The sequence below is a fragment of the Pongo abelii genome, chromosome X, assembly GCF_028885655.2.
Source record: "Pongo abelii isolate AG06213 chromosome X, NHGRI_mPonAbe1-v2.0_pri, whole genome shotgun sequence".
Lineage (NCBI taxonomy): Eukaryota > Metazoa > Chordata > Mammalia > Primates > Hominidae > Pongo > Pongo abelii.
Window position 1 is genome coordinate 142,113,629 of NC_072008.2, and position 23,880 is coordinate 142,137,508.

Here is a 23,880-nt window from a genome sequence, read left to right on the forward strand (position 1 = left end):
TCTGTTCCCCTGTAGGCCTTCGTGGTGCAATGGCATTTGCCTTGGCCATTCGAGATACTGCCACTTATGCACGGCAAATGATGTTCAGCACCACGCTTCTGATTGTGTTTTTTACTGTGTGGGTATTTGGCGGTGGCACCACTGCAATGCTGTCATGCTTGCATATCAGGTAGGTACTAACTAGAGACCTCATTTTAAGATTAAATTTTAATTTGGTTTATTTTTCTGCCTGTTTTCAGTTTTTAAGCTTTGGAGAATCTGTAATGTTTTATGTTTTCCTTTTAAAAAGTATGTAATATTTAGTACAGAAAAAGGAAAATATATATGCAAAAGAAAAATTCATTGTTAAGACTTTGAGGGATATTTTTCCAGACCTTTTGCTATACATGATATATATTTTTGACAAAAAGGGGCAACACTGAAGGTACTCTTGTAGCCTGATTTTTAAATGTAATATAGCATGGACATTTACATTGTAAATATATTTACATCATTGTTTTAATGGCTGCATATGTCCTGATTTATTTAATCAAATCCCTGTTGTTGGACTTTTGTATTGCTTCTAGGATTTTGCTATTACCATTACCATTTGAGGATTTTGCTGTTACTACTACCGTTAACAATGTGAACATTCTTAAATGTATACACCACTGTGTACTTGTTTGATTATTTCTTAGAATGCATGTCTAGAAATGAAATTGCTTGCTCAAAAGGATATATATATATTTAAGGCTTTTGATCAATATCACCAGGTCAGATAAAAAATTTGCCTTCCACCTGCAATGTATGAGACAATGCAGTTTACCCCAACCCTAATCACTACTAGATATTATCATCTTTCTGATCAGCACTGTTTTTAACCTAACAATCCAAAGCCGAGATCGTGAGGTCTTAGTCTTGAATGTGTACCAGTTAATGTATTCAATTTGAAAGCTCCCTTGTATCTCAAGAGTTCTGCATTTGTTTCCATGGATACAGCAGCCTATGCTGCTAAAGCCTTTGTAGATTTGAGTTCTGTGTTTGGCTGAAACTTCATAGACATTAAGAACCACCAAGCTTCCAGAATACATAGGACTCATTAGAGAAAATAGTATTTCATACTTTATAGATCCTGTCCTCCATTTTTTTAAATTCTATTACGCCTTTTTTAAGACTTCTAAAAACCAGCCAGCCCTAAATCACACTTTGAATGTTGTTGTTATTGTCTTAATTTCTCTTTACTATTCAAATCTCTTATAATTTCTGTGCTTTTATTGTGCATAGTATAAAATACACAAAAATAATGTTCTTATAACCTTAATTATTACTTTAGGGAGGAACTGGCATTTATTGAACACTTACTATGTGCTGGGCATTGTGCTAAGTACATTTTACATATTTATCCAAACATGATAACTCCATTTTACAAGTGATGACATAGAGGCTTAGAAAGATTCTGAGTTGTTCAAGGTCATCTGGATAATTAAATGGCAGGCAGAGGAGCCTCCAGTCTTTCTTAATTTCTTTTAGAAATTAATTTCATCAAATAATGGGCATGGTACATTTTGAAAGGACACAGTTCCTTTCTTTTCTCAAGAGCTTGTAGATGAAGACTTTCCCTCATTGTCCTAAGGATAACAAAATTAAATGTAAGAACAAACCAAACAAAATATCTACGCTTACCGTCCCCGCAAAAAGAAAAGACAAAAACATACCTACTCACACAAAATTTAATCTACATCACTAGCTGTCAAAGCTCTTTGGCTGCATAGTGCCTGTCCTGTAACATAGTTGGTCACTTAATTATAATATTGTCTTATAGTCTTAGGTTACTTCTTATTGTCTTCTTGTTTTATTGGTATTATTCTTGGCCTCTTCGTGAACAGGGGCTGTATTTTAAGCTTCTCTTCCTTCCCCCCAAATTTGTCTAGTACAATTTTAAGGGCACTGCTAAGTCCTGAAAGTTTAAGATTCATGCAGACTTAGACTTGGCTTTGAGTTCTTGCCCCTTCACTGATGAATTCTGTGATCTTCGGCAAGTTCTTTAACCTTTTAAAGCCTCAGTTTCCTCATCTGTAACATGTATGTCATAGTACCTACCTCCTTGGGTTGTTGTAAGGATTCAGTGAGCTAATATCTGTAAAGTTCTTAGCACAGCATTTCAAATATACCTTTTATTCATTCATTCGATAAACATTTACTGAACACCAGCCATGTGCTGGGCACTGTAGGTTACAATTCAGTGGTTCTTTTTCTTTTTCTTTTTCTTTTTTTTTTTTTTTTTTTTGAGACAGAGTCTTGCTCTGTCGCTCAGGCTGGAGTGCAGTGGTGCAATCTCGGCTCATTGCAACCTCCACCTCCCAGGTTCAAGCAATTCTCCTGCCTCAGCCTCCCAAGTAGCTGGGACTACAGGCATGCGCCACCACACCTGGCTAATTTTTGTATTTTTAGTAGAGATGGAGTTTCACCATGTTGGCCAGGCTGGTCTCAAACTCCTGGCCTCAAGTGATTCGCCCGCCTCAGCCTCCCAAAGTGTTGGGATTACAGGCATGAGCCATCCCCCCCAGCCTCGGTGCTTCTTAACTGGGGATAATTTTGTCCCACCCCCCCCCAAGGGACATTTGGCACTTTCTGGAGACATTTTTGGTTGTCACAACTGGAAGAGGGGGCCGCTGCTGGCATCTAGTGAGTAGAGGCCAAGGATGCTGCTAAACATGCTACAATGCATAGGACAGGCTCCTCACCACCTGCCAACAGAGAATTATCTAGGCCAGAATGTCAGTAATGCTAGGGTTAAGAAATCCTGCTCTAGAGAAGCACAGTGATCATAATAAGATAGAAAAGGTTCCTCGACTCATAACATCTATACTTTAGTGAGAGAAGACAGACAATAAGCTAGTAACACATAAATGAACCTGACAACTGCAGATGATATTAAAAGCTATGATGGGAATTGGGCAAGGTACTGTGATAGTGACTGGGGATGGGGGTGTGTTTTATACAAGGAGGCCAGGGACGGTTTCTTTGAGAGGTTATATTTGAGTTCAGTCTTACCTACGTGACTAGATGTTGCCAGTTAAACAGTCATCAGGAAGAAGAGCAGTCTAGGCAGAGGGAAGAGCAAGTTGTACAAAAGTCCTGAGGAAGGGACAAACTTGGCCTGTTGAATGAACAGGAAAAAAACTCTCATGGCCGGAGTATAGTGACTGAAGGGTAGATAGGAAGTGAGGTTGGCAAGATCCTATGGAAGTAGGGGTTCTGCACACTTTTACTGTCAAGGGCCAGAGAGTAAATATGTCAGGCTTTGGAGGCCATATGATCTGTCTCAGCTACTCAACTCCAGTGTGAAAGCAGCCCTAGACAATATTTAAATCAATTGACGTGGTTGTATCCCAGTAAAACTTTATTTACAAAAACAGAAGAGGTGCTGATGTGGCCCGTAGACTGTACTTTGTGGACCCCTAATATATAGTCTTGTGGAACATGGTAAGGGATTTGGATTTTAAAATACAATTGGAAATCCTGGAGGATTTTAAAGCAAGGGAGTGACATGAAGTCATTTACAGTGTAAAAGGTTCATTTTAGCTGTCGTGTGGACGGTGGGTCCACGGTAAATTTGAAATAGCCAACTATTCCCATGTTCTTTCACATAGTTTGTGACAGTCACATTTGGCTCTCTATCATTTACTACACATGCTTTGCACTTCTGCGTCTCTGAGCCTTTGCTCATACCATTCCCTCTGCCTGGAATGCTCTTTCACTGTCAGTAAATGACACAGCTAAGTGCCACCTCCTTTTCCCTCTGTTCTTTTCCCTCAGAACCACTCTTCTGTTGGTGCAACATTGGGCCTCTCCATTGTAGCACTTATTTTATTCAGTCTTGTAATAATATTGTTATAAGAGCTACCACTTAGTGTTAATGTTTCAGATACTCTTTTAAAACCTTTTCATACATTTTCTCATTAAATCCTTGCAGCAGCTCTGTGTGGTGGATATTAGCCCCATTTTCCAGGTGATAAAGTGATGATTTATAGGACTGCATCACTTGAGTGAGTTAACACAGCTAGAAAGCAGCCAAGTCCAGATTTGAACCCAGAGCTCCCTGGTAGAAGCCCTTAGGGATTATGCCCTAGTTGTGTTGGTTTCCCCCACTAGTCTGTGAGTTCCTTGAAGGCAGGGGCCATGTTTAATTCATTTCTATGCCCTGTGCCTAGTACAGTGCCTGGCAAATAATAAGTGCTCTATAAATGTTTATTACATTGACTTAGCTTCTAATAATGTACCATTTATTACAAGTGTGCTATCTTCAAGACCACTAGATGTCACTCGAGATGCATAAATGTGGTTAGAGTTTAATGTGACTGAGAAGATGTTAAACGGCTCCTGGCCATTTTAACAAAGGAAAAATGAGCCATTCTTTGAATTATGAATCTGGTCATAGCAATCCGTTTTCAAGTCCTTGATCATGGTTCCCTTGCTTTCCAGATGCAGCCTTGCATCATTTTCTCCCTTCAGTGTTATTTGTGTTCTGGGATGCTACTGCTACAGCTTCTAGTACTGCTATTTTTTCTGTGTTGTCTGTAGTAGTTAATTTAATCAATAAACATTTGAGCACCTATTGTGTGTCAGGTACTGTGCTAGACTCTGGGGATACAGAGATGAATTGAGACATGGCCTTTACCCTCAAGGAACTCACAGTCTTTTTGGGGAGACTGACAGGTAAATAACTATACTCTACTGTGCTAAGTATCATAATAAAGGACTGTAGAAAGTGCTGCAGATGCACAGAGGAGAAAATGATTCTGCTTGAAGGGGTCATAGAATGGTTACTTTGGAACTTGAAAATCGCTTTAAAAATGAGGGAAAGCACATTGCAGCTGGAGAGAACAGCATGAGCAAAGGCATGGGAGGCTCAGGAGAGGATGGATTTGGGGAGATGAGCAGGCAGGTATAGCTAGAATGGGGCATGTAGAAGAGAATGATGGGAAATGAGGATGGAAAAGTAGGTTGGAGTGGGGTGGGGATGCTAGTTTGTAGAGAGTCTTGAATGCCCCACAAAAGACTTCAGACTTGACCATCTGGGTTGTAAGCCACTCTCAGAGTCCTTTGTCAAGGGAGTAACACAGCGAGCTCTATGCTGGCGACAGCTGACTCTCGGGGAGAGCCTGGCAGCTGGAAAAGCTTCCACGACAGAGCCCGTGAGCCTCAGGATGAGGGCTGCCCTTGAGCAGTTGGGATGGAAAGGAGAGAAGACTTGAGAGACTGTTTAGAGGAGGAATGAACAGAGTTGGTGAGTGTCTGTGTTTAGGGAATAGAGAGGAGCCAGAGAACTTTGTAATGAAGCTTTTCCCTGGGATACAGAAAGCAGGAATTTTAAGCAGATAAAAAAAGAATTGTGAAGAAGCAAGGCTAATGTCTATCCATTAGCCTATGAAAAACCTGTAATTGGACCCTCTCTTCAGTCATCGTAACAGAATGTTGCCATGAGAGCTGCGAGGTGAATTGCACTGTGCCATCCTTGTTTTTGAAGCTACCCAGTAATTCTTATTTAGCAACTAGGGCAGTGCTGCTCTCCCTGATTCCTCTTCGAGTGGACCTATATTCAGAGAAAAAAATGCTGTTTTTTTCTGAAACTGGTAAGTAAGATTGCAGGAAGAGAATCATGGGTACACCCTGCTTGCCTTAGAATCCAAGCTGTTGCTAAGGAAAGTGGCAGGAGCCAAAAATCTGCATCAACAGCCATAGAGAAGCAAGAAAACATTAACCATTCCATAGCTTCTGTGTTGAGAAAAGTAGTTGCCTGACAATGTACATGTGTGAATAGACCATTTTTTGGCTTCCAAATCTCATTTGCTCTTTGTCTTTCTCCTTTAGGGTTGGTGTTGATTCAGACCAAGAACACTTGGTAAATATGCGGTTTTGTTGTTCCTGGCATTTCTGTCAAATGTGCAGTCATTTGGAAAGAAAACAATCTACTATAAACTTCATCCTTCTATTTAGATCCTGTCCTCTTTGCCTCAGCTTTGGAGGAATGATATCATTCCTGGCTTTTCTCACTGCTCCATAGAGACAAAACCAAGTTTGCCACAGTGCCATAGTGTGTGGTTATCAAGGGTGACAGCTTTCATGTCTCTGGGCCATCCTGCCTGGGCTTTTGTCCCAGAGGAGAGCAGTCTCTTAAGCACTCCTGGGTTTTCGAGTGACTCCTCTGGCACGGGGAGGCTTTTTCCACTTTGGTTTGCGCATGAAGGCTTGTCTCTGATGTAAGCCCCACTCCAGCTGCTCTTCATGTGTAACTTTCAAATTGGATGACCAGCAGCTGCCCTAGATAACTGCCCAGAGGCTTTTGAATCTTCAACCAGTCTTCCCTGCCTGCTCAGGGGAACGCACTTTCTTACCTTGCCCCTCAGCCTTGGCCACATTTCCTTGCTTCCTTCCTTTCGTTGTGTCAGTTTCTCAGTTGTTGCTATGAACTTGAGCCCGTTGGACTGAATGCATTGTAACTCGCTGCCCTCTCTAGACTGACTACCCTTGTCTGGTATTTTCCATCTGTTTTTCAGTTGCTTCTGAGCACCATTGAATATGTGCCTCCATATCAGACGTTAGATGAGAAATCACAGAAATTAGATTTTTGTACATGGAAAGCATCTCTTTCAAAACGCAATTTTTTTCTTATCTGAAACAAACCACAGTCAGTATATTTGTCTTCAGGGTGAGGTTAAAAAAAAAATTTCTCAGATTCATTTCCTAAATGCTAATTTTGTTAGCTGTTGAGTGATGAGTGTGAATGTATGTATGAGATATAGTAAGTACTTGACTCTTGTGGTCAGAGCCTTAAAGTAGAATTCCATGAGCTTGACATACTTGTAAAAACGAAGCTGGATAAATTCCCATGATGCCGGGCTCCTGGCGTAGTGTCCAAGGGGTAATAACTCATCAGTGCCTCCTCCCTGTGTCAAAACAAGAATAAAGTTAATCATGCAGTTCAAAAGACAAATGCTCGATCGCTGTCTGTATACATCTCCACCAGCTGTGTCACCTGTGTAACCACAGAGGAGAAATGGAAAAGGAGTGACAGGGAGAGAGCCAGGTAGCTGAGTGCCAGTCGTGACATACAGAACAAAGGACCGTTTTTTTCCCCTTGCCTTCAAAACCCTATGGCTGGGCCGGGCATGGTGGCTCACGCCTGTAATCCCAGCATATTGGGAGGCCAAGGCGGGTGGATTGCCTGAGGTCAGGAATTCGAGACCAGCCTGGCCAACATGGTGAAACCCTGTCTCTGCTAAAAATACAGGAATTAGCTGGGCATGATGGTGGGCGCCTGTAGTCCCAGCTACTCAGGAAACTGAGGCAGGAGAATCACTTGAACCCGGGAGGTGGAGGTTGCAGTGAGCCGAGATCGTGCCACTGCACTCCAGCCTGGGCAACAGAGCGAGACTCTGTCTGGAAAAACAAAAACAAACAAACAAAACCCTGTGGCTGTCTTGGTTATATTGTTTCTTTAATATTTTGAATGTCCACGAGAAAGCACAGAGGAACATTATACTAAGTATGGAGTATGTGGGGGTGGGATGTACAGGTGTTCATGTGGTGAAATGTTGTTCTTCAAGAGGTGGAGGCACAGAAAGATACTTCTATGAGATGAAAGGAATTGCAGGTGTTCTTCAGCTTTTGTAAGCCCATACAGTGTTTCCAAACATTTTTGTGTTATATATAAGTTGATACATGACACGTGACATGTTGAAGGAGAGAGAAATTTATTTTGAGCATTAGGAAAGACAGGAAGAAGCCAAAACCCAGAATCTAAACTCTGTGCTTGCTTGCTTATTTATTTATTTATTTACTTACTTACTGAGATGAAGTTTCACTCTGTCGGTCATGCTAGAGTGCAGTGGCACGATCTCAGCTCACTGCAACCTCCACCTCCCAGATTCAAGCAATTCTCTTGCCTCACCCTTCCAGGTAGCTGAGACTATAGGTGCCTGCCACCACGCCCAGCTCATTTTTTTGTGTGTTTTTAGTAGAGACGGGGTTTCCCCATATTGGTCAGGCTGGACTCGAACTCCTGACCTCAAGTGATACACCCGCCTTGGCTTCCCAAAGTGTTGGGATTACAGGCATGAGCCACTGTGTCTGGCCTAAATTCTGTGATTTTAGAAAAGAAGATTATGGAAACATAGAACATGAGCACCGGAAAGGGCCTTCAGAATTCTCTAACCCTCATCATGTTTTTATACATGAAGAAATTCGGGCCCAGAGAGAGAAAGGGACTTGCTTAAACTACTTAATGTCAATAAGCTGGGACTGGAAGCAGATTGCCTAACTGCCCAACTGCTGACTGCACTGTATTACAAATAAAGACACAGTTTATATTTTTGGAAACTTTTAGAAGACGCCTACTTGCTATGTTAGTTTCCCCTCCTAGCTGGTCAGGCTTACCATGGAATTTCCCTACTTGTTTTTATTTTGCTAGTGTTTCAAGAACATAGTAGCAACTTTGAAGTTGCTAGTTATTTTTGAGATCCATGACGACTCCCAAATATAGGGATGTTGATGTGATATTTTCTAAGGTGCTATTATTACATTGAGAGTTAAGTCTTTCAGGTTCAGTACATGAATTATACCACATTGATTTTTTTTTCTTTTTTTTTGAGACGGAGTCTCACTCTGTCGCTGAGTCTGGAGTGCAGTGGCACGATCTCGGCTCACTGCAACCTCCACCTCCTGGGTTCAAGTGAACCTCCTGCCTCAGCCTCCTGAGTAGCTGGGATTACAGGCACGCCCCACCATGCCCGGCTAATTTTTGTATTTTTAGTAGAGATGGAGTTTCACCATGTTGGTCAGGCTGGTCTTGAACTCCTGATCTCGTGATCTGCCTGCCTCGGCCTCCCAAAGTGCTGGGATTGCAGGCATGAGCCACCGTGCCTGGCCCCCACATTGATTTTTTAAGTGAGAGTAGATTCGTAAGTTAGCAAGCAGCCTGAGTAATAGAGGTGTTCAGAAAAACATTTCAATTTCTTATTCCAAAGCTGCAATATACAAGCTATTAAATTTCTCCTTGTTGGAGAGTGTCTTATAATATAGTAGTCTCTATTTCTGATTCTCCAAAGGAATGGCTCTAAATAAATGTTCATATCTTTGTATAGATATTGATTTCTATATTATCTATCTGCAGGGTGTTCCTGAAAATGAAAGGAGAACTACCAAAGCAGAGAGTGCTTGGCTTTTCCGGATGTGGTACAACTTTGATCATAAGTATCCTTAATTAAGGAAAAAAAAAAAAAGGATAGTGTGGACATAGATAATTACAGTTTAATGGAACAAGTGTTTTGACTATTCTCTTCCTGGAGCGGAATATAAAACCTACTTTTCATCTTCCCTTTCCCCATCAGTGCTGTGGAAAAGGAAACCCACACAGACAGATTCTTCTTCAAACCCATGAAACCGTAGGGACTGGTCATTTCAGAAGCTGGCTGTGTAAAGGGAACCAAAGCCCAAATGACATACTTTCTTTCATATATAGGTTTATTTATTGAGCAAACTTTAATATTTGTTGTCCTTTAGCTAATTTAGTGAATCCCACAGAAGGTATTTCTTGGTTCTTGTCTGCGTACTTGGCAGGGTAAGAGAGGAAAGGCTTGGGAAAAAGTATGAGAATGAAATCAAAATGCGATAATGTTCGATACTGCGCTGTTCAGCAATACACTTTTTTCCCCTGACCTTTCCAAAGACTAGGAGATTCTCTGTTCAGCATGCCACAGATAGCTAATGTTTTTGTTTGCCAGATTTCCTTCTTGCCCTGTTGTAAGTCTGTTTCATAGCTGTACTTTGAGTAGTGTTGATATTCTATAACCTCTTTAAATCAGGGATCCCCAACTCCCAGGCCACGGACCAGTACTGGTCCATGGCCTGTTGGGAACCGGGCCTCACAGCAGGAGGTGAGCAATGGGCCAGTGAACATTATCGCCTGAGCTCCGCCTCCTGTCAGATGAGCAGCATTAGATTCTCACAGGAGCCCGAACCCTGTTGTGAACTGCACATGCGGGGGATCTAGGTTATATACTCCTTATGAGAATCTAATGTCTGATGATGTGAGGTGGAACAGTTTTATCCCAAAACTGTTTTGTTCCCAGCCCCGTCCACGGAAAAATTGTCTTCCACAAAACCGGTCCCTGGTGCCAAAAGGGTTGGGGACCACTGCTTTAAATCATGCCTTTTAAACATTTTATCATTATTAAAATTAATTTCTTATTTGAAAATTCACCTAGCAAAAAGAGCCATGGAGTTCTTTCAGGCTCTGATTTATCAGTAAATGATTCAAAACTTGGTTTATGTTCTATTGAAGCAAATTGGAGACAACCGTGTAAGAAATTTGTCCTTGCTTTCAACTTTCTGATGAAAGCCTTGTATATTTAAGAAAAATCACTTGGCACTTAATGATTAGAAGCTACTACTTACCATGTTCTGTTTGGTAATTTTTGCATTCACTGTTTGCAAGTACTTCAAAATTAAATTATTGTATGGAAACAAGAATGCAAGCATATCTGGGATATTAAGACTCCCATTAGAGAAAGAGAGCCTGGCTCTTAAAATTTTTTAAAGATTATGTCATTACTTTTGGCTCCATTATCAGGGTTTTGGATATAAGCCACTCTCATATCTCTTGGAGCTTTTTCATCCCTCTAATTTAGCAATAATTTTTTAGTGAGTTTTCTGCATAAAATAGTTTGTACATTTTCTGCATAATATATAAAATAGGCCAATGATCCTAATGTTGAGAAAGTGTAGAATAATAGCTTATTCTTCTGTATATTTTATGGAAGTGAACACCAAGGCTTGTTTGACTCAGTACTGCCCTATTAAGTCCTACTCAATGAAGACCTGATCATTTTAATACCTAGTGCCCTGATATAATTAAATATTCATTATTTTAGATTTCAGTTCATTTGTGTAGGCAAATGATTTGTTATAATTGAGATATAACTTGAATACAATAAAGTACAAGAATCTTAAGTGTACAGCTTAATGAATTTCAACCCGTGTCAACAACTGTGTGCCTCCCACCCATACAAAGATATAAATGAACATTCTCTATCCCCCTCCACAAAGGGGTAACCATGATTCTGACTTTCATCAACATGGGTTAGTTTTACCTGATTTTGATCTTTGTATATATGGATTCATATATTAGGTGTTTGTTTCTGTCTTGCTTCTTTCACTTGACATCTGTGTAATTTATCCCTATTGTTTCATGTAACAGCAATTCATTCTTTTTTTATTGCTGTAGTAGGGCAGAGCTCTGTAGTAGGAATATACTACAGGATTTTTGTTTTTAACCAGTCTACTGTTAATAAATATTTGGGTTGTTTCTAGCTTTGGCTATTACAAAAACCTGAATGAATATATATCTTTTGGTGGACACAAGCACTCATTTCTCTTGGGTATATACCAAGGAGTGCAAGGAGTGGAATTTAGGACAAGTATATGTTTAACATGGTTTTTTTTTTTTTTTTTTTTTTTTTTTTTTTTTTTTTTTTTTTTTGAAGTAGTGTCTGGCTCTGTCACCCAGGCTGGAATGCAGTGGCACAATCTTGGCTCACTGCAACCTCTGCCTCCCAGGCTCAAGTGATCCTCTAAGCTCAGCCTCCTGGGTAGCTGGGACTCCTGGTGCATGTCATCACGCCCAGCTATTTTTTTTTTTCTCAATGTAGAGACAGGGTTTCACCATGTTTCCCAGGCTGGCCTTGAACTCCGGGACTCAAGTGATCCACCCACCTCAGCCTCCCAAAGTGCTGGAATTATAGGAGTGAGCCACTTGCCTGGCCTGTTTAGCTTTAAAACAGACATTGCCAACCAACCAGTTTTCCACAGTGATTGCAACCAGTTTAATTGGTTTTAACCAACTTGGTGAATTTATGATTATTTCCATCAGCAAATTAAGGGAGTTCTATTTTTCAGCCTTTTAAATTTTAGCCATTTTGATGGGTGTGTAGTGATACCTCATATGGTTTAATTTGCATTTCTCTGATGACCAGAGACGCTGAGCGTCTTTTCTTGTTTTTTGACCATTTAGATATCCTCTTTTGTGAAGTCTAAGTCTTTCGTCCATTGTTTAACTGAGTTGTTTTTTTCTCTCATTGATTTATAGTTCTCTCTATATTCCTGAATTGGGTTTTTTGTTGTTGATTATTGTATTTTTTCTCAGTCTGTAGCTTGCCTTTTCATTTTATTAATCCTGTATTTAAGGAGTAGAAGTTCTTCAATTTAATGAAGTCTATTATATTTTGTTTATTTTTAAGATAAGTTCCCACTCTCTCACCCAGGCTGGAGTGCAGTGGTGCAATCGTAGTTCACTGTAGCCCCAACCTCCTGGGCTCAGGTGATCCTCCTGCTTCAGCCTCCTGAGTAGCTAGGACTACAGGTGCCTGGCACCATACCCAGCTAGTTTTTAAAAGTTTTTTATACAGACAGGGTCTCACTTTGTTGCCCAGGCTAGAAGTCCATTTTATTCAGCTTTTGTGGTTAGTATTTTCTGTGTCTTAAGAAATCTTCCATATCCCAAGGTCGTGAAGATATTTTCCTGTTTTCTTCTAGAAGTGTGATTGCTTTAACTATCACATTTAAGTCTTTGATCCATCACAAATTCATTTTTGTGCATGGTGAGAGATAGTGGGTCAAGATCTACTTTTTTCCATATGCGTATCCAGTTGATGCAGCACCATTTATTGAAAAATATCATCCTTACCCCACTGAATTGCAGGACAATCTTTGTTGTAAATCACTTGGCTGTATAAGTGGGGATAAGTTTCTGGACTCTCTTTTTTAATCCTGGTTCTCTATTTTTATATCAATACCACACCCTTTTTATTACTGTACTTTATAATAAGTCTTGCTATCCAGTAGAGTAATTAAAATCTGGCTTTGTTCTTCTCCAGTGTAGCCTTGGCTATTTTGGGTGCTTTGCGTTTTCCTTTAAATTTTAGAAACAGCTTGTCAGTTTACACACATGTGCACGTGCACACACACACACACACACACAACTGCTGGCAAGTTTATTGGGTTTGTATTGAATCCATAAATGAATTTGGAGAGAAATGATATCATAACAATATTGAGACTTCCATATCATAAACACAGCATATTGCTTCACTCATTTAGGTCTTTTAAAATTTCTCTCATTAATGATTTGTACTTTTCAGTACACAGCTCTTGTACATTTTCGTTAGATTTATTCCCAAGTATTTGATGTTTTTGATCCTATTGCAAACGGTATTTATTCTGTTTTATACTAGTTTGATGTAAATATATAGATAGAAAATTGGATATTTATTTATTTATTTATTTATTTATTTATTTATTTATTGAGACAGAGTCTCGCTCTGTCGCCCAGGCTGGAGTGCAGTGGCGCAATCTCGGCTCACTGCAACCTCTGCCTCCCGGGTTCAAGTGATTCTTCTGCCTCAGCCTCCCAAGTAGCTGAGACTACAGGCGCCTGTCACCATGCCCAGCTAATTTTTTGTATTTTTAGTAGAGATGGGGTTTCACCATGTTTGCCAGGATGGTCTCGATCTCCTGACCTCGTGATCTGCCTGCCTCGGCCTCCCAAAGTGCTGGGATTACAGGCGTGAGCCACTATGCCCAGCCTAAAATTTGATTTTATATATGGACCTTGGGTCCAGCAATCTTGCTAAGTTCACTTAGGATTTCTAATAGATACTTTTTGGTCTTCTATATACATAATTAAATGATCTATGAGTAATTTTTTTTTCTTTTCCAATCCCTGTATTTCTTTTTTGTGTCTTTTTACATCGGCTTTTTTAGGGGACTTCTTCAGTGCAATGCTGAATATAAGTGATGATACAGGACGTTCTTATCTTATTCCTGACCTCAGAGGGAAATTTTTCAATATTTCACCATTAAGTACGATGTTAGCTATACGTTTTTGGATATATCCTTTAGCAGGTTAAGAGCATTCTCTTTTCTTTCTAGTCTGCTGAGAGTTTTTATCATGAGTTTTTGTCTGCTGAGAATTTTTAGTATCAGATGCTTTTTCTGCATCGAGATGATCATGTGTTTATATTTTTCTTCTTTAATCTGTTATTTTGATTTTCATTGATTGATTGTTCAAATGTTAAACTAGTCTTGCATTGCTGGAACAAATTCCACTTGGTCATGGTGTGTTATCCTTTGTGTATATCTCTGGATTTAATTTGCTAATATTTTGCATCTGATTTTTGTGTCTATTTTTATGAACAATATTGGCTTGTGATTTTTTCTTATAGTGTCCTTGTCAGGTTTCTATAACAAGATTAAGCTGGCATCATAAAATGAATTGGGAAGTATTCCTTCATTTTCTGTTCTCTGAAGGAGTGATAAGATTAGTGTTACTATTATTTTTTTTAATGTTGGGAAAGTTTTACCAGTGAAGCCATTTGAGCCTGGAGCTTTCTGTAGGAGAAAGTTTTTAATTTCATTAATAAATACAGGACTATCTAGGTTTTCTTTTCTTTTTTTTTTTTTTCTTTTTTTAAAACCATTTGTCAACATCTGGCGAGTTTTTTTTTTCTAAGGAATTTTTTCTTGTAGAGTCAAACATCAAGACTTGTTAGCCTCAGTACTACCCACTCAGTACCAGAAGATGAAGACCTGGTCATTTCTTTACTCAAAATACTAGTAGAATTCATCCGTCCAGTTTTTTAGTAGCTTTGTATTTGGCCGGATGTTTTATAAAGCGTGTTTATATACAGTGTTTTAATCTTTACTTAGAATTTATTAATATGAGGATTCATGAAATTTTCTCTTTCTCATTTTTAATTGAGAACCACCTTAGGGTCTCATTTTAGAAAATGAGGAGGGAGGGCATGGAGGCTCATGCCTGTAAACCCAACACTTTGGGAGGCTGAGGTGGGAGGATTGCTTGAGGCAGGCTCAGTTCAAGACCAGCCCTAGCAACATAGCGAGACCCTGTCTTTGCAAAAATCAAATAAAAAAAAAATTAGTTGGGCATTGTGGCATGTACCTCCTATGATCACCCACTGCACTCTAGCCTGGGTGACAGAGCGACACTCTGTCTCAAAAAAATAAATAAATGAATAAATAAATAAAGTGGGGAATTTGTGTGTCTGTATCCTTTTCTCCTTTTTCTTGTGATTCCCTCTTTTTTCTTCTGAGTGTCATATATTCTCATGTCTATTTTTATTTTTTGGCAAATAAATGAATACTGAAATGAGGGCCTATGATAAAGGGCCTCATGATACATAGTTTTTAAAAATGTCTTGAGATTTGACTTGCCTTTCCTTCTTATAGCTTCCTAAGTAAACAGTCTGATACTGCAGTTTCAACTTATGGCATGCAAGAGGCCAGCTGAATTCACAATAAATGATGAAAACCATTTTATTACTATGTTCTACTGGAACATTTAATTTCCTCTCTGGCCATTAACATTGTTTACTTTCTCCCTTATCTCCTTTAGTGCTCAATTTACAGTGATGTTCCTTTTGGTTTTAGTAAAATCAGAAAAGCAATGTGATGTAGTGGAAAGGGCACAAGATTTGAAATTCAGACCAATTTGAGCTAGCAGATTGGTCCCCATTTACCTCATTTTGTAGCTTTAAGCAGGTCATTGACCTCTCTGAGCCTCAGTTTCCATATCTGTGAAGTGGAGACGATAAAATACCCCTTTGCTGTTTCACTGCCATCATGTGAGGAGGAAATGAGACCATAGATGTGAAAGCCCTTTGCTGTCCTCCGAAGTGGTTGCTATACTGTGATGGTGATTATTATCAAACGAGTTGCTCTTTTAAATTTGTAAAGAAAGGACCACAGCTTTTCCTTAACCACCGCAGCTATCTGAAGCCTCTGCTGACTCACAGCGGGCCTCCGCTGACAACAACACTCCCTGCCTGCTGTGGACCCATCGCCAGGTGCCTCACCAGCCCCCAGGCTTACGAAGTAAGTTGGTTTTATCCAAAACTAAATTCTTCAGTAAGTTAAATTTATCTGCTCTGTGGATGAGTCACTGGTTTTATTTTATTTTGGTTTGGTTTTCTGCCTTTGAGGTATAAATTCCATGAGAGAGAATTAAGCATATTTTGCTCAACCAGAAAATACACTGAAACCTATAAATATAATTCACAGCCTTTGAAACAGCATTTGAAAACAGATATAGAATCGTGCCTCATCTTACTGTGGGTGATTTTAGTAAATAGTTCTGTTTCCCTGCTGGCTTTCATTTCTTTGCAGTATGTGTCCTGAGCTCAGCACTAAATGTGTATGCTTTCATCCACAAATGAGGGTTGTCTCAGTTACATTGAGAGGATTTTAAAACAATTTTGACATCCCTAAAGTGCAACAGATGGTCTATTATTTCACACCTGCCAACCTTTGGATGTTTGGGAAAGCTATCTGTCTCTGTTCCACATTTCTGGGACGCATGAGCATATCTAGATAGAATCTGAATTCCATATTTTTTCCTTAGCTACCAAAACGTGATTGGTAATTTGATAAATACTGCTACTAAGAAAAAAATAACAGAAATGCTAGCTGGCCTTTGTTTTTAAATGTGCACGTTTTTATTTTTCAAGTTCTTTTTAAAAAACCTTCCATTCTGGCCAGGCGTGGTGGCTCATGCCTGTAATCCCAGCACTTTGGGAGGCCGAGGTGGCAGATCATCTGAGGTCAGGCGTTCAAGACCAGACTGGTCAACATGGCGAAACCCAGTCTCTACCAAAATTACAAAAATTAGCTGGGCACAGTGACATACACCTGTAATCCCAGCTACTCAGGAGGCTGAGGCAGGAGAATTGCTTGAATTGGGTAGGTGGAGGTTGTAGTGAGCAGAGATCGTGCCACTGCACTCCAGCCTGGGTGACAGAGTGAGACTCCATATCAAAAAAAAAAAAAAAAAAAAAAGAAAAGAAAAAAAGCCTTCCATTCTAAACCAAGCTTTCAGAAATAATCTATGACATCATATAGGCTCCCCTGTTAACAAAGCCCACCAGTTTTGACTACTTAGATGCAACACGCAGAACCTTGAGAGGGGAAGCTGTAGTGAAGCTGTGTAGACATGCACCACACACACCTCCCTCCCCCTGCCCCCATTCCCTGTGAGTGAACCTCATGTGAAACCAGATTGTATAAGAAATGGACAGGAGAGAGTAGGCAGAGTACGGGTGGCATCTGGGCCAGGGAGGAGCATCCTACGCCTTTGTGTTATGTCGTGTCAGTGCATGTTTCTGACAGACTGTGCCTGTGAGATGGGGCACACACCCCATGTTGCCCCTCCTCTCCCTTCCACATTGCCCAGGCTCCCCTCTCAAACATTGTCTCTATTTCCACCATGCCATGTTAACCCACATAACTGTGCAGAGAAGTCAGCCAGCTCTGTTGGTTCAGGCAGTGAAGCTTGGCTCTTGGACTCCAGAGACCCACTCGCTGTCACCAAAAGCCAGAAGAGGTCCACAACAACCCTGTGTCCTTGGAATGTAGCGAAACACAACAGGCTCCCTAGAGCAGCTGTAACAAAGTCCCAAAAACCGAATGGCTTAAACAATAGAAACTTATCATCTCTTATTTCTGGAGGCTAAAATCCAAAGTCAAGTTGTTGGCCGGGTCAGTTCCTTCTAGGCTGTGAGGGAGAATCTGCTCCAGGCCTCTCTTCTAACTCCTGGTGGCTTCCTGGCGATCTTGGACCTTCCTTGACTTATAGATGCATCACTATGTATCTCTACTTTCATCTTCACATGGGGTTCTCACCTGTGTGCATGCCTACCTCCGTGTCCAAATTTCTCCTATTCATAAGGACACCAGTCATATTGAATCAGGGCCTACCTTATTTCCAAACAAGACCCTATTTCCAAACAAGGTTACATTCACAGGTGCTGGGGGTTAGGACTTCAACATCTTTTGGCGGGGGATGGGGGGGCGGGACACAATTTAACCCATAACAACCATCACACTTAATTTTTTTTTTTTTTAGACAGAGTCTCGCTCTGTCACCCAGGCTGGAGTGCAGTGGTGGGATCTTGGCTCACTGCAATTTCCACGTCTCTGGTTCAAGCGATTCTTAATGCCTCAACCTCCCAAGTAGCTGGGATTACAGGTGTGCACCACCACACCCAGCTCATTTTTCTGTATTTTTTAGTAGAGACGAGGTTTTGCCATGTCAGCCAGGCTGGTCTTGAACTCCTGGCCTCAAGTGATCCACTCACCTTGGCCTCCCAAAGTGCTGGGATTACAGGCACGAGCCACTGCACCTGGCCCAGATGTAATTTTTTATATTATCTTTGTTAACTGCTATTTTTAGTTATAAAACTAGCAAGCTCATGGCCAAATATCCGTACAGTATGAAATGTACAAAATGAAAAATCAAAGTTGCCTTCCTCCTACCTGCAGTCCTCGAGGCAGGCTTTATTATAGGCTCACTGTGGATACTTCCTGATATATTTTATTGTAAATGAATAGGTGTATATATGGCTTTGTTATTGTTTTACACAAATGGGATTATAATAGGCATATTGTCCCATTACTTGCTTTTTTTTTTTAATTACTGACACATCATGGATACCTTTATATGTGAGTATGTTAGATGTCTTACCTTCTCTTTTCATGGCTACTTACTATTCCATTTCATAGCTATAGCAAAATTCATGTATTCAGTCTCTTATGGATAGACATTTCAGTCATTTCCTTTTTTGCTATTATAAACAATACTTATAGTGAATATTCTTTTACATATAAACTTACCTAACTATGTGAAAGTATATAGAATAGATTTTAAAGGTAAAATCCATGGGTCAAAAGGCAAGTGCATTTTAAAATTTGATAGATATTGCCCCAAACCTCAAACTTAATAAAGATATTAGAAGGTGCTGAAGAGCCCCTGTGGACCTGTGAAGGAGCCACAGAGCTTGTGAGTATTGCTGAATTAAGTGATAGATACTGGTTAGATAGACTTACTGTCCTAACTAGATTAGACAGGAAGGGATTTGGGCTGGTTGGTGGATATGAGTTTGTTTGTTTGTTTTTGAGATGGGTTCTGGCTGTGTTGCCCAGGTTGGCCTCAAACGTCTGGGCTCAAGCAGTCCTCCTGCCTTAGCCTCTCCAGTAGCTAGGACAGTAGACATGTGCCATCCATACCCAGCCGTTTATTTTTCAGTTCACACTTTTTTTGGTCTTTAAGTATTTAGGGGAATTTCTAGCAACAGCAGATTAAATTCCTTTTCAGATTTTGTCTAAAAGTCTTCTCAGTCTATTTGATGGTCTTAGACAAATTCAAAATTTTCAAACAGACATGGGATTTAGAAAGCTGGAGAATATACTTCCCTCAAGGAGCATCAATGACAGACTGTTTTATGCTAGATCAATGTGAATATTTAGAATGATCCTTTCTCTTTAAAGTCATTTAGAAAAAATGACTTGTTCTGTTTTTTAAAAGTAATATGTACTCATTATAATAAAATTTCAGATAATACAGAAACATAAAGAAGAAAAGACTTTTCTATACACACATTTTTTATTTGCCAAAATGGGACTATGTATTCCTGATACTTTTCCCTTTTGTAGAACCTTATTTAAGTATACTATTTTGGTCGTAATATTTCCATGAGAACCAAAGCTTATGGAGCTGCAGTGAGGGCTTGATATGTTTCTCTGTACCCCAAACTGTATTAGGTGGTTGGACTACGTAGCATTTACCCTGTGTCTTCATCACATGTGAATCGGTCTGCTCCCGCCACACACTAGACTCTAAGCCTCTTGAGGGCAGATCGATACACACACAGTTATAGCTCAAGGGTAAGTGCCACTACAGGGAGAGGGCCAAGTATAGGATGCCACGAAAGCACACAGGAAGGACAGCTAACCTAGTCCTAGAAGCTCAAGGAAGACTTCAGAACAACAGTGATAAAAGGATGTTAGTCATGTGAAGGGAAAGAGGGGTCATATAGAAGGACCTGAAGGTAAGAGAAAGCACAAGGAGTCTGGGCAGCTGTCACGCTTCAGTCTGGTTGGCAGACAATGGGGCCTTTGGTGTGGGAGGGGCAGATTGTAGCAGGAGAGGAACTAAGGAGGCCAAGTCATGCTGTATTTTAAACCAAGGTATGGACTTTAGACTTTATCCTGAGGGCAGTGGGCTACCACTTAAGGGTTTTAAATGGGGAATCCTCGAAAATACTCCTATTGGAAATGTCTCTTGAACTCCTCAACAATTCTTAAATCTTACTTTATTTGCATTTAGAACCAGGAACAGTTGAAAGATGATGATTCTGATCTTATTCTCAATGATGGTGACATCAGTTTGACATATGGAGATTCTACTGTGAACACTGAACCGGCCACATCCAGCGCCCCAAGGAGATTTATGGGAAACAGTTCTGAAGATGCCTTGGATCGGGAGCTTGCATTTGGGGACCATGAACTGGTCATTCGAGGAACACGCCTGGTTCTTCCAATGGATGATTCTGAACCCCCGCTAAATTTGTTAGATAATACGAGACACGGTCCAGCCTAAGCTTACTAATACTCACTTAGTGATTTGTAAAATTTGCACATGTGATTGTGAAGAAATTTGTACTACCTAAAAGTCCCAGTGCATGTCTCTGAATGTGTAAGCTATATAAATGCTATTTATATGGCGTAGAAAGAATATAAATATCCTGTACACGGCAGATTGTGAACAAACTATATTCCTTTAAGTTTTCCTGGTTGCACTCTGTAGACTGGATCTGTTTTAGGAAGTTACTTTCACAGTGATGTTGTGTGTTCTGTTAGTTTTATGTCTCAGTTAAAGTATAAAACGTGACAGATTTTCTCTTTCTTAAACTTACCTGACACTTAACCAGAGTACCAAGTTCTCATGATGTGAATTAATTTTTTTGTGTGCTAGGGGAGGGAGAGTGAGGAGGGAGTGTTATTTCCTTGGGAACCTAGGGAGGAGAGGTTCCTTTGTTGGGAAACTTTTGTTGATAGCTGCTGCCTTTGTCCTGACCGTTTTCTTTCCCGTTTCTCTGGTGGCCTGTTGTGGTGCAACGAGCTGATGGCATTTGATCTTGCCCCATTCAGGTTGGGGAGTGAAGTGTGGGGACCCTTTTCCCCCACTTGCTGTGAAAGCACAGATTCATTGACTACAGTACACTGTTGTTCAGAAAAGAAGGCTGCAAATGACTTCTGAGACTTTATGTCTTTTCTTCCAGACCAAGACCGTAGAAGGAGTCACATCTAGCCGGCTTAGCCAAAGTACAGGTGTATATAGTTCAGGGCACTTGATTTAGATTTGGAGGGGCTGGGGTGGGCAGAGAGCAAGAGGCGAGTAAAGAGAATGGTGGTTTCAGAGATCTCTCTTCCCAAATGTGTAAATATTCTATACCAGATAAGTTTAAATAAGAAATTTAATTGCTGCTTAATTTTTGATTATGTACTTTATCTGTATAGCAAGCTTTGTCGTCAGAAGTTTTTATATCGATTTAAATTGCTGCTCTTTAGCAGCCAAACAGGAGCAACATGTAAAATTTTTGAACTTACTGTGTCTAATCATCATTTGTTAGTCTGTAGTTAATGTCAACAGTTAATTTATGAACCCACGATCGTTCCACACTGCACCAAAGTCAGTCATAAGAGAAATTGAATATTCTGGAGCATTGATTGCAGCAAGGTGGCTCCTTTGTGTGCAGCAGGTGTAGTAGTCTTCATTTTCATGGTACTTTTTAATATTAATTACCTAAGCTGCCATGCATTTTTTTTTACAGTTTTCAAGGAAGAGCACAGAACAATTTCTCATTTCATATTTGGAGTATGAAAGTAGATTCTATTTTGTAATGCTGATAATACCTAAAGGTGCATTGAATGCTTGGAAGAATGCTTTTTGATGTTGATTTGGACCTGTTCATGATTCAGAAGGAAAACAAACTTTTCTGGATTTTTTTTCCCTCAGGTCTGAGTAGCATTGCCTTAAATCCTACCCAGTTAAAACATTGGTTTATTTACATGATGTTCAGATTTTCCAGTGAAAAATACCCTTCTGAACAAAACATGTACTTACTCTCCAAAAGGCATCTGTGCTATTGCAAACACTCCTTGAGATTTTAAGGGAATTCTAATGTTGTACCCTTTCGTGGCAGCTTTGACCGTTGGCATAGCCATTTGTTATGTAGTGGTAGTGACTTTCCTGCTATGCAGGAATCCCTCCCATGAAGTGTATGTTTTACATGATGTGTGCCTCTTCACACAGTAAATAGTTTCTTGTTAATGTATGTTTGAGGAGTTTGAACGTCAGTGTCATTTACCCACAAAGTTATTCAAGTTATAAAAGGTTATACAATAATTTAACAACTACTTTTTTTATTCTGTCGGGTTACTGACCTCACTTTATGTAAATATTTCGCATGACAAATTCAGTAACTCGTCTATTTCAGCATGCATAAGACTTTTCACTAGGGAAACTGATAAAGCTTGAGTCAACTAAATCTGCCTTCATACTTTATCAAGGGGAACCAAGCCTGCTGTGCTTACATCAGCATCTGGAAGACTTTCCACTCCTCTAATCTGTGTACACATCTCCAAGCAAGGAAGAAAAAACAAACTCTGCTCAGACGCCTATGAAACACCTGAATGAACTTTGATGAAGTACAGTCTGAGTTACCATCATGCACAAGTAGAAATGCTCTTGGACTTGTTTTCCTGTTGTTTGTGGAACCTACGCGTTTGAATGGCTTGAACGTTGCATCTTTTAAAGTTATTTTTTAAGGTTTCTTGGCATTTATCCTAGTTGTCTGTGTTTGGCAATGTGCTGTTAAAGTAATAGACTTTTAATCTTTATGTATTTTTTGTTTTCTCTGGAGTACTTGGACAGATGTTATAGTGGTTTCTTTTAGGAAAATCTGTCATTAAAAAAGTTATAGCCTTGCAAATAACCACTCACAGTATTTGAGTCACAGTTTATTCTAGTGAGACGTAAAGAGTGCTGACTTCATTTATTTTTCTACCTATATACCTACTGGAAAACGGGAAGACTAATGTTTTCAAATAAACAAATGGAAACCTAACAGAACTTAACTTATGGGGTGGCAAATTTTTGGTGCTTATGTGTAAGGGTGGATGTATTTGCTTATGGTCACAATTGGACTCTTTAGGAAATATGACTCAAAGCTGTCAAATTCTGTTACATTGATTTGTAGCCTGTTAGCTTAGTAATGGATAATGTTATAAAAATGCTGGTATGGGGAAAGAGAATTCTATATCCAGTTAGGTGGGAAGGCAGTTCCAAGTATATCCAGTTAGGCGGGAAGGCAGTTCCAAGTATATCCAGTTAGGCGGGAAGGCAGTTCCAAGTATATCCAGTTAGGCGGGAAGGCAGTTCCAAGTTTGGCTAAAAGCATGATCACACAAATACAAATAGTCCTCCTTCCAAGTTAAAGACACGTCTCTCTGTGCATGAGAAGTTTTATAGGCTAGAGTTTGCTGACTGCAAGTTTGTCTAGTCCAGCAATGGCACCAACCACACTGTCTGTTGTGTTTTGTTGTCATCCACTCCAGCTTCCTTGTTTATGGCCCAGTGAGAGACATTGGTGGGGGATGGTCCACACACAACAGGCTCTTTTCTTGAAGGAACCCATGTTTTCTAATTCACTACACAAAACCCTACATTAGGTCTGAGCAGGTACAGTTGTTAACCTGACCCAATGCAGGAGTATAATGAGATGAGAGTCCCCGACAGGACGTTCGCCACACAGATGATGTAGTGTGAGGCTTGAAAATAAATTGGAAATGATAATAATAGTTCTCATTTTTGAGCCCTTCTTAGGTACTGGTCATGTGTATACAAGGCATTTTAAAATCTATATTTTAATTTAGTCATGCATTGAGGGCACGTTCTATCATCCTCAGTATACAGATGAAACTGAGGTG

General features: G+C 40.0%; 1 protein-coding gene across 3 annotated transcripts in view; it reads left to right on the forward strand.

Annotated features, from left to right (window-relative positions):
* Positions 1-23,028, forward strand: part of SLC9A6 (solute carrier family 9 member A6) — a 62,106-nt gene extending 39,078 nt beyond the window's left edge. The window contains exons 12-17 of one of the 3 annotated variants that reach the window (XM_054543983.2): positions 16-169; positions 4,609-4,698; positions 5,854-5,884; positions 9,155-9,234; positions 15,825-15,930; positions 20,216-23,028. In XM_054543983.2, coding sequence (XP_054399958.1) covers positions 16-169; positions 4,609-4,698; positions 5,854-5,884; positions 9,155-9,234; positions 15,825-15,930; positions 20,216-20,488 — 734 coding nt within the window. In that variant the 3' untranslated portion in view covers positions 20,489-23,028. 3 annotated transcript variants of the gene reach the window in all.
* Positions 23,029-23,880: the final 852 nt, after the last annotated feature.